General features: G+C 40.7%; 1 protein-coding gene across 1 annotated transcript in view; it reads right to left on the reverse strand.

Annotated features, from left to right (window-relative positions):
- Positions 1–12,172, reverse strand: part of il1rapl2 (interleukin 1 receptor accessory protein-like 2) — a 298,916-nt gene that overhangs the window by 111,838 nt on the left and 174,906 nt on the right. Inside the window, exons 4-5 of the mRNA XM_070836982.1 lie at positions 5,711–5,897; positions 5,465–5,618 (exon numbers count right to left, since the gene is read on the reverse strand). Coding sequence (XP_070693083.1) covers positions 5,465–5,618; positions 5,711–5,897 — 341 coding nt within the window. The remainder of the gene's footprint in view (positions 1–5,464; positions 5,619–5,710; positions 5,898–12,172) is intronic.

The following is a 12,172-nucleotide window of genomic DNA, read 5'->3' on the forward strand; positions in this document are numbered from 1 at the left end:
AATCTGTGATTACTTAAAATGAGTGGAAATCATCTCTCACCATCTTTATTGCAGGAACACACTGGGACTGAATCATCTGTCAAGTGGCCAAGAATTACCGGTGTCACCAAATGTCATGATGCAGCGCTCAAAAAGACAGCCAAAAAATGATAACAGCCAGGGAAAAATAATTCAAGCTGCTTCCAAGAGCCTGACAGGGGGAAGTATGATTAAGTGACTGATAGACAAGCTACACAAATATGGAATATACCTCTTGCTATGATGAAAGTATGTCATGTTTCATTGTTATGAAAAAAAACAGACAAGGTTCAAATTATAATCAGGGTTATGATATTTTAGGGCAAATACATCTGGGAATGTACACTTCACTAGAGCACGGGTTTTGGAAGTAATTCGCTGGCTCTTCACAAATCACAAACTGATGCCATGGACAGTTAGCCACATGAGCCAGATAAGTAAAACCATTGAATCTTAGCATCCTTCATCCTGGTCCCGACAGCTTCTAGTAGAGTACACCCACAACACCCTGACCAGTTCCGCGACTGAACTCTCCCTGTTCTAATGCGCCTACAGGTTCAAGCCCCTTGTGTGTCACGATTGGAAGAAAGAGGTTTCCTGCCCATCTGTCCAGGCCTTCATCCGCCAGTGCCGCAGGACTTGGAGCCAAGCCAGAGCCACTGTTCTTCGCTCCTCTGACTGTTATGCCAAGACAGGAAACCATCATCAATCCAAGGTGCTGACCTACCAGGTCGGTCAGAGGGTGTGGCTTTTGACCCGGGACCTACCGTTTTGGATAGAGTCCAAGGAGATGGCTCCCAGGTTCATTGGTCCATTCGAGATCCTGAAAGTCATCCATCCTGCGGCAGTGAGGCACAAGTTACCCCAGTCCATGCAGGTTCATCCCACCTCTAGGTCATCTCCTAGGTCAAGCCAGTTACTGAGAACTCCCTCATCCCCCCAGCTCCTCCCAAGCTGTCACTGAACTGTCCTCTGTGAGTGTGAACTTTCCTTTCTCGCTCAGCTCACCGGATCGCCGATCCGGCTTCACCAGCTGGAATCCTGGGGTGTCCTCCAAACACAAAGAGACTACGAACCAGGTTGTTGAACTGCATTCATCTAAGTGGCAAGCATAATAAAAGTGACTGAGTTTTCGCTGACGTACTGTGTGCTGCATTTGGGTCCTAAACACTCCTTTTAACAATAGTTATCAGTAGCCCAGGACAAGCTAGTATTTAGACCTACAATGAAGCATCCATGCACATGTTGAACTGTTGGTCTTGACCCAAAAACATCCCAGGGCTAACAATTGAACAGCATTGCAAACACAAGAGATTACCCGTGCTTTACAAAGTGAACACTTCCCTCGGGTGCAGCAGCTAATTAGAAGCCGTAAATGTTTCAATAGTAGCATTAAGATGAATGAAGCACATTGAGAGCGTGACATGTAGAACACATGTTTTCCTGAATCTCACAGCCAACTTTAAGGCTACTTCTAGCACTTCTTTTCAGCTAAGTGTATGTTACTGAAATCAACATCATAGCCAGCAGCTGATCTGCAGGCTCTGGCTGTGTCTTCAATTTAATCTCCATTTAATGTTGAAAGCATGGTGATAAAAACCTGCTGCCAAGAGACACAGACCTAACTACAGGATCAAGGACAGAGACATTTAGCCAAGGCCTGGCACACACTGACAGATGTCTTAGGGGCTGGTTTCACTGAATATTATTTACAGTGTGCAACGTGCTGTCAGAAATACCGAGCTGAAGTAGAAGAAATCCCTGTTTGCACCATGTGACTTAGATGGAGCCTTCACAGCAGCAAAATGCTGCTGCTAAAATGCTGAAGTACCATGACATAGTAAAGTACTCATCTGTCTGTTTTCTTTGGCAGCTAGTAAGATATCAACGATGTACATACACACAAATACATGCACACAGATACATATTCACACACGAATCTTGCCATGGGTCATGAGCGTTGGTCTGGAATGGCCAGAAAATTGGCCCTAAGCTCTGTGTGCACAAATGGAGGGAAAGCAGACGGACAAAAAGAGTCAAATATCAATGTGGAGAAATATGGAGAGGAAGGGGGAGAGACGCTGAATGAGGAAAGAAAGAGAGAGATATCCTGGCTTCCTAAACAGGACGAGATAAATTGGCTTCACAGCAATTGGTGTGTGCAGCATCCAGCTGACACACACTCTCACAGATACACACATACTCTCTTGGTTCATCCATGCTTATATTGTGTCACTGAGTTAGTCGATCCCCATATGTTAGTTTGCTTCACAGCTCAGTTCTGTAATGTATCTGATAATGTCCCAAAATAACACATATATAATATGGAAGCACAAAATGGAGAAGCACATGGAGTTTAGCTGCCTTCTTAGGTGGACCGAAAACTTCATGATGCAAAGTCATAGTCTAGTGAAAGCGATTATTCTGATGAAGGATATTTTAGTATGTAGTATGCCCTCATTATATTGGTTGCGGTTTGCCTTATGCTGATAAAATAACCAAGAGGCCCCCTTCAGCAAACCTGATAATTTACCGTGCTATGTTAATTCAGACTGATGACACAATACATCTCTTTGAACATATTTGCATATTTTGTTTTCCCTCGGAGCATGACATGTACCCACATCCTTTCTTCAGAAATCAGTTCCTCTTGTCTATTTTTATCCTCTACATGATTCCCTTCATGACTTCAGGTAGCTGCAATTTGTGTTTTGTGTCACCTTGGCACCGGTTCAATTTATATTAAATTTGTAATGCAGTGAGGAAACTAGTGGAAACTAGTTACGCAGTATTTTGAGTTGCAGGTCAACATACATGGCTTCATTCGGCTATGTCTGCTGATGACACAGTAAAGCTCTGCATGCAGGACGAAAAAGAATCACATCTAATCACGGTGGTAAACACTTTCTTAAAGCACAATCGATAAAGTAAAAGATGTTCCAGTGTGACAACTCAACACGGAGGCCAACAGAAACAATTTCCTTAACAGTACCTACACAATGAATTCACAGACAGAAAGTGCATAATAGCTGTGATTTCCCATGTTATCTTCCTTCACAGGAGAGTAGATGAAGGGAACTGAGGAAACGTGGCTCTGAATAATTCCTTGACAGATGAAGCAATGCCTGCTCATATCAGCTCTACTCAACAAGAGGCTGCTGTACATCTGAACCAGAGCACAAAGTACAAGATGAAAAAAAGAAAAGGCTCCGCCTTTGGTTCTGGGATTCAAAATGCAAGCAATATGGAGCACTAAACGCAAGAATGAAAAAGCTTATTGTCCAAGGTGTATCCACTTTCACTCTATGCTGCTTATCATGGCATATCATATTATGCCAGACTAGAGAATCACTCAGCGTGTGTGTGTGTGTGTGTGTGTGTGTGTGTGTGTGTGTGAGGGCAACCACTGCAGCAGGATCTAAATGTGTGAAGCAAAGGCAGGGTGCATGTTTCTGTGTGTCATACTGAAAAATAAGCACAGAATGTTGTCATTGCTTGAGGACACCAACATGCATATTGCACGTGGCACAACAGCAAAACACAAGCAGGAATATGCACACAGTCGAAGAGACTGCTGCCCCCCCCCCACCCACCCACACACACACACAGGCACAATACAAAAGTGCAGATGGACGTCTGCTTTAAACTGCTAACAGCTAAGTGCAGATGTTACTGCAGAGTCAAAGTTAAGTTAAAAGTCACTGAAGCGGGGGGCAATTTTATGTTTAATCTGATAATAAGACAAATATACACAAGATGGTGCCAGGAATGTAGATGTACTCAATTGTTTTAAGGTGGATTTATGTTTTGTACATTCAAGGAAACTTAAAAAGTGCCGTAGTAATGATGAATGATGTATTGCTGAGTCTAGGCATCTGTCAAAATAATGGATGCTCTGGAGTCACTGAGAGATCCACTGCATATCAGAAGCAGGCAGAATACATATTCCTGTCGTCGTTTAAGTCCACACTGTGTTTTGATGGAAGTCAGTTTACCCAAAAGTACTCTGATACCTAAATACTGTTTGCATTTACTGTGCGCGTCTTACCTTTCCAATTTACATGTTAGTGGTGCCAAACAGTAGATGAAAGATCCCGTGCAATTCTCTCTGTATTGTCTAAACCCATTCCATCCCAGGCCCACCCATCACACAGAACGAAAAAGAAGATACAGAACTCTACTGCCATCTCTTCCTCTGCTTCCGATCTCACTGGCTGTCTGTGGCTGTCAGTTGTCATGCCGAAAACTCAAATGTACATACCAAAAACATCTGGGGAAAATTCTTTAACTTTCCTGACTGGGTGTAAAAGAATCTCCTGCAGCTAAATGACAATGGATGACAGAACATAATATTCGGTCAGCCTCAAGTCCACACTGCGTAACCTGGCATCTATGTTGCCCAGGAGTCTATTACACGTCTATGCTCAAGTCAGTAACGTTGTACAGTGCTGATTTCTCCACTTAAAAACACATATTTTCCATCCATTCTGATGTGGAGAAAATTATCACACCACTATAACTATTTATTCATGTTTAGGCCAGAGCTCTCTCTCTAGACTGTCGGTTGGGCCAAATGCAGCAACAAAACAAGTGAATGAATTCAAGGAAGCGTGACCACACCACCACTATTTTAGCCTCTTTTCACTGGCTACCAGATAATTTTAGGGATTCATTTCAGAATTGGACAAATTAATTTTAAGGCTACATTAGGCCTTGCCCCAAATACATCTGTGAACTCCTAACCCCTAATGAGCAAGAGCACAGCCTGAGGTCCCTCTGGTCCTCGGGCTGTTTCTAGGTCCAGGTTAGTTGGGGCAACAAAGCCTTTGCAGTGGTTTAATCACCGTCAGACTCACTCTGTCCAATCCTTTCCTCCACCATCATGCTTACACCCATCTGATGCGTTCTCGCTCTATCATATAGCACACTGTCCTGTCCGAGCCCCATTCATCCCGTCCTATCACTCCCCATCCTATCTTACTTTTAATGGATCCATCCATCAATCTGTACAAGAAGACAACATTCATTATTTCTAGCATTAGGGATGCATGTTCTGTCATACTGTCATCACGTGCCAAAATGAATTCTAGATTTATTTAATGTCTACCTCAAATGAATGTTGTGCTCTTTTCCATGCTGTGTAATGTAACACTTCTCGAACCACAATACTTAAGTGCATGTGGTATATTTCTTCTTTGTGGGACCATCCATCCATCAATCAATCTTAATCAATCAATCAATCTTTATTTATACAGCGCCAATTCACAACAGCGTTATCTCAAGACATAAAGAGCAGGTCCAGACCAAACTCTTTAATTAAGAGACCCAACGATTAAGGAATTCAAAATTAATGATTCAAGAATCCCCACATGAGCAAGCATCAGATATTAATCCATCCATCCATCCATCCATCCATCCATCCATCTATCCGAGCACCATGTCCTACCTGTGACTTTGAGCTGTGTTGTGCGCCGCACCAGCCTGGATCCATACTGTAGCTCACAGGTGTAATTTCCCCCATCACCCTCCTCCACCTCAGGGATCCAGACGTGTGTAGTGTTAACTGTGATGGAGCTTCTCCATTCGACCTGTTCACACTCCTGACAGGAGAGACAGAGAGATAAAGCTACAGCACAGCACCCTAAAGAAACAATGCATAGTCACTCTGAACTCTTTTTTGTGTGTGTCGTACCTTATACCAGGTCATCTGTGGTTGCTTGTATGGAGCCAAATAGTCTTCTATATCAGGACAGTTGATCATTTTGCTGTGGGTTATCTCAGCTTTCTCCAGATAGCGGATTTTGCTGCTGAAGCATTTCCCCTCATCACTCTCCTCCACCGTCATCGACATGGACACTTTCATGCAGTATGTCGAGTTCCTGAACAGATAACAAGCACAACGTTGGGAACATGTTCTTATCATGTTCTACTGAAATTAGCATCACAAGAGTAACACTTTTATGTCTTTATTTTCTAAGGCAAGTGAACACATTTAAAATTAATGGATTTGTTGTTCTGAGCAAATTTGTTTATTCATCAGCACTGACATGAGTCATCCCTCCGTTTGTTCCACACTCGACCTCTGTGTGAAACAGTGTAAGAGCTGTTTTCATGGTGAAAGTATTGGTTGGACCATTTGGCACTGTTATAGGCATTTGGTAAAATTATAGTCTTTCTGTGTTTCTTTGACAACACTGAAGGAATTGGCAACCAGGAGAAATTATGGGTTGTACAGTGTCTAACACACACAGACAACACATCATTTCACAGGAAATGAAACTCTAGGCAACTTTAGGCAATGTTGTTTTTTTATCAGATGTAACCTATTTTGTCCACATTGGCTTGTGTTGAAGGATCAGACTTCTGATTTAAAAATCAGGATTTGTCTATGAAGTGCTGATATTTGGTTTTATTACATAAACATACATACTTACTTACGTAAAAGACCTAAATATCAGTGCTCATCATCACTGAAGTGGATTGTTGGATAACCGCGCTCACCGCCTTTGTAAAGACAACTGCTGGAGTCACAGTCGCTAAAATCAGAGCCTGCAGGATCCTTGTTAAGAGGTGGGGTTTCTAGAATACTATTTTATATCAAGCAGCGGTGTTCTCAAACTGAGCAGGAAGCAGCAGCATGGCAGAACAACAGATTGTGCAGTGCCACGTCGCCTCAAATCCACTTCCAGAGAGTGTGTTGAAAACATGCTGCAGTAAGCAGCACAGCTTGTCTGCCCGTTGTGATGCCATTGTAGGAAAAGCACAGGTGTTTAATACCATTAATGATGGTTCCAGTCTATTCGAGTGTTCAAGCAAGACATTCTTAATTGTATAAATACAATATCTGTGCTCAAAAAGGCGTCGTATGCTCAAATAGTCACGGGAAGAGAGATTTTCTTGTATTAAAAGTTTTAGAGCTACTATAAGCCCTCATTTACTGACTTTTAACACAAGTTACAAATTGCAACGTCCCATCTTCTATGCAAGTCTATGCATTTGACAGAGCCACTGAGATAAAGGCTGCTGATGAACTTACTACTAATGCCGACGTCACGTATTATATGAGGAACGGACCAAATTTCAAAAACATCAGAAGAATATTAGAGGACGTGGGGCCCTCATTCCACACTAGATGCTACTGCTAATTATCCACTAAGCTAATGCTGGCAAAAATGTTTGCAGTCACACTCTTTGAAACACTCCTGCCAACTTAAAATTCAAGTAGTTAGTAGCTAGACTTTGCACACCTGGTACAATTAAGGTACAGCTCTCAATTGGATTAGGTGTGCAAGAACAGAGCTGAAGCAACAGCTTATGAGAGGGGACACCCTACGGGGCTGGGTTGGCAAACACTGCATCTGTCCCTGAAATAAGTTGTGTTAAGTGTGAGTTTCTATTCTTATTGGTACTGTGTTGGAGTGTAGTACAGAAGGCACGAGAGATAAGTGAGAAAAAGAAAATAATGTTATGATCCATTTGTTTTTTCTGAATCAAATTATTCTATCTCCTCTGTTTCTGTTTTAAGAACAGGTGAAAAAAAAAAAAAGGATTATCCAGAATAATTATCCCGGCACAATCTCTCTTTTTTTTTTTCCACTTGTTCTTAAGTCATAAACACAGGAAAGAAACAATTTAGATCAGACTTTGAAAAACGGATCACCAGATTATTATTTTTTTTTTATCCTCACTTGCCTCTCAGGGCTTCCGTGGGTTCGACCTCCTAAAGTCAGGAAGATAACTCCCGACATCCTGCTGTTATGATGTTACATGTGTGACAGTATGTCCTTGAGCCAAATTATCTAATGAAATAAAAAGAACAAACTTTGAAGTTTGTTATGATGTGTATGATGCAATGTGTTTTCAACATCATTTTGGATCTGCTCAAGGTGATTGTAATTTCGGATGTGTGTGTGTGTGTGTGTGTGTGTGTGTGGGCCTTGTTTCCCAAGTTCACCCACAGACACAAAAGACCACATTGATCTCTCTCTGTCTCTCACACACACACAAACAAACACACACACACACACACCTTACCCATTGTCTGCGTGTGTGTGTTGATCTTCCAGGGGACATAGAGATTTTTCTTAGTCATTGACCTAACCAAGACCACTGAGCATTGAACTAGGGGCCTGAAAAGCCTTTTATCCATCCATCCACCTCTCAGGTTCTCTCCTAACTCATCAATCCATCTGGAGCCTACAGCATCTTGTTTTCTCCTCCACTGATTCAGTTACCTTTTCCTGTATGCTCCTGTGGCTCTCTCTCTCTCTCTCTCTCTCTCTTTCACTATCTCCTTCTCTCAAACACACATTACCCAGCCTTAAATAAACCCTTCACATTCATGCTCACACTGCGCTCCACATCACAGCCAGTGTGAAGTCTGTCAGTGCACACGATGACAAAAAGTTGGCTGATTACAAGACTAAAACAAAATTCAAACTATGATGAAATGTGATCGATGAATCACAAATATATATATATATATGTATATATATATATATATATGTGTGTGTGTGTGTATATATATATATATATATATATATATATATATATATATATATATATATATATATATATATATATATACACACATATACATATACATATATATATATATATATATACATATATATATAACGTGAGCAATGAACAAATGCATCAGTGGAACCACACACTGTTCTGAACCAGTGATGTTAGCTGACATTACTGGTTCTTTGACAGAAAGCAGAAAAAAAATTAAATACTGTTGCTTATAGTTGGCTAACCTTCATGTCTGTGGGTAGAAATGAATGTGATATCTAGGTTGTTGACTGATTCTTTCTCGACATCTTTCCCTTGAGGAACAGACATTTTTCTATTATCACTGGACCAAATATACAGAATTAGAAATCAGTCTCAGACAGACAGAAGTTAGCCGGTAGTGAGTAAACATGGCGGAGCATTTATCAACTATACCCAGATATTGAGAGTGAACACTGGACCTACATCCATCAGGTGGCTAGACACACACCTTTATCTGTATCTGATAACTGAGAATATGCCAGTGCTGATTTTACAGAGGACCCCAAGGTAAGTGTAAGGTCTGGAGCCTTCATTTGGGGTTGTGTTTACCATGTTCATGATGAGAATACATAAGAGTGCCCCACTTCTTGTAGTATTACTATTGACGCTTCGTTGACATTTTCAGAAAATGAAGGCGGCCATAGAAGTTAATCATTCCGTGGCTGGCAATTTAATATATTGTAAATTTAGTCATACTTACTTTTTTCTTAGTAATCTTGTTTATATTCCCAACAGCCTGCATTAATACCACGCTATCCACTGCCTAATAGCTAAATTATTAGCCTCAGTGGCTTCTAGACATTGACAGTGGAGAGTCTCTGGAGTTCGGAGGCCAAGATCTAAGACTTACTTATGACTGTTTGTAAGTAATACAACCTACTCTGTGTATTAATGAATAATTTCATATGATGCATGAGGTTCATGAATCGTGGTAACCTTCCACATGTACTATTGATACCGGTATGTGATGAAATATCTGAATTCAAAGCACTTCAGATCCTCCCTCGCACTGACATAAAACACACTCAGGCATCTGAGAGCGGGAAAGGGATTTTATGTTAAAACATCGTTTTATGTTGATGCTTTGAGGATATTGTTCTATACATTTGTGCCAGTGATGCACATTGAACTGAGAAAGGGAGAAATTAAACAGCTCTTGTGTTTCTCTCCGCTCTGTCCATGTGCATTTTCCTCTCTTTTTCACCATTGTATCAGCCTTTTTCATGGTCTCTCTCCCTCTTTGCCTGTCCAACCCAGAAACCAAAAGCCTAACACTAAATGCTAAAAGCAGCATCTATGTAAAGAAGAGTGCATAATGCATATCTCACTATAAACATGACGATTCAATTAGACCGCAAAGCGGGCGCTGTGTCAGAAGCATTTAGCGCATTCTGTGCACCTCTTACGGATGCAAATTGTGCCTGTGCGTGGGTGAGTATTCATATATGGCTCTATGTGGAATAGGCCTACATTCAAATGCTTCAGTTAGTAAAATGGCCCTGAAGTAAAAGACACTAGAGTGTTTAATGTGTTACACACTAGAGCAGCGCATTTTGTTGCTACAGTATGCTGTAAAAGTTCTTTGTGTTTAAAATGATGAAGTTACCTGGATTGCCCCTTTTCCATTGCTAATTAACTGTAAAGCAAATAAGTAATATCCAACTCTGAATATATTTGGGAAGAGGAAGAAGAACACATAATCACTTAAACTGGAGATATAATGGATTCAAGCTAACTTTAGCCTTATTATATTCCTCCCACACCCAATAACAATAATGTTTATGACCTTTGTTTTATGAGATTCTGGGAAATATAGGAAATCACTAATCAAAGCAGAATCAGGTGCGGCAGAAAGAAAAGGCGGAAGGTAAAGCAAAAAGTCACGTTGAATCCCAAACATCACCTGGGCGTGTTGAACATCACAGCACTTCCAATGTATTTTTACAGAGTATCTAAGAATGGAACTTTCTTTTAATTGGCTTCTTCCCAAGAAAACTCGAGTCAACTTTATGGAATCAAAGATGTTTCAAATCAAGTCATCATTTTCCTCAACAACACATGTATTTTCAGCATTCCTGCCTCATTTTACTCTCCTCCTGTGTGATTTGCCAGCAGACGTTTGATTAGATAATTTGTCCAGAGCCATGATTGTCCTGGAATGTGTGAGGTGTCCATAAAAATGCAAACTTTAGTGCTCCAATCACTTCATGTATCCAAAATATAAGAATTGTTCGATATTTGGGGATATGCACTTTTTTGCCCTTTTGGCTTGAGTTAGATGAGAGGATCAAAGATAATCTGATAATTGTATGTTACATCTAAGGCTAAATTGCAGTGACTCCAGCTAGCCGGTTAGCTTCGCTTGACTAGCAGCACCTCAGAAGCTCACACATGAATGCGTCATACGTCTTCTGTTTGATCCATTAAGACACAAAGTGCAAAAATTACATGTTGGAATCTTATGAAATTTGTGCTTGAGTAGCAGTGATTTCCTGAAGTTGATTCATGCTGACGACAAGATGTTAAGAAGTTGCTACAGCAAAGTCAGGCTAGCTTTCCCCCTCGTCTCCAGTCTTTATGCTAAGCTAAGCTAATGGGCTACTGACTGTTGCCTTGCCTTGCTTAAATAGCTGGATGATCTCACAGAGAAGGACTTTTAGATGGTAGGTGGGTGGATAAGAAACACATGCAAATATAAAATAGTATTAAGAACACAAGGTGAGCCTACAGTAAAGAGAGTTTAGTTTGACTGTATTGTTAGATTTGTTGGAGTTGGACTTTATGGTGAAATTCTAATAAACTTATTATTACAATCATGTTTTCTACAAATTCCCACAAAACATGATACTAAATCTCCCTGAAGATAAAGACTGTTAATGGAACATCTCAGCCCTTAAGACAACTGCTAATGTGGATATCTGTCAAGAGGATGGAGGAGGACACTTATGTGGCACAGGACTTTATTGAGCAGACAAGGAAAATGGCTGCGAGAAACAGAAAATTGAGCAAAGATCTTGCAATGCTGAATAACAGAGTTAATATACTGTAGTGCTATAGATTAGATTTTACAGAGGTGGTATTTATGGTTCATCTTGATCCTATTAGTGATGTGTTTCTATTGCATTGCCTCGGGTTATTTCGCTCTCGTGAGACGTGCACACTTTGCAGGCCAACAAAGCAGCGATAAGAGCACTGGTGTTAATCAGGATCATTTATGGGACACATGTCCACGTTATTGGCAGTCTAATCTGTTTTCAACAACCCTATTTACTGTACCCAGGCTTGCCACTATCGGAAGGAAATAAAGTCTTACTGTGTAATTGAGAGATAAGTTTGTGATGATAGGATTATTGCATCCACACACACAAAAAAAAGGTATTGCATGTCAGCCTGTAAGGATTGCAGACGTATTAAAGGGTCAGTTCTCTAAATTAGAAAAGGAATGGGCTGCTTGTTCGGGATATCACAAGAGGTGACATTGTTAGTTGTTTTTAAGATGATTTGAGCTGTACAGTCTGTACACTCTGCATAAACGTACTATTATGTAAGGGAATATCCCAACGGTTTGGTAAATAGGCTTACTCACATTCTT

Source organism: Pempheris klunzingeri, chromosome 9 (assembly GCF_042242105.1).
Source record: "Pempheris klunzingeri isolate RE-2024b chromosome 9, fPemKlu1.hap1, whole genome shotgun sequence".
Classification (NCBI taxonomy): domain Eukaryota; kingdom Metazoa; phylum Chordata; class Actinopteri; order Acropomatiformes; family Pempheridae; genus Pempheris; species Pempheris klunzingeri.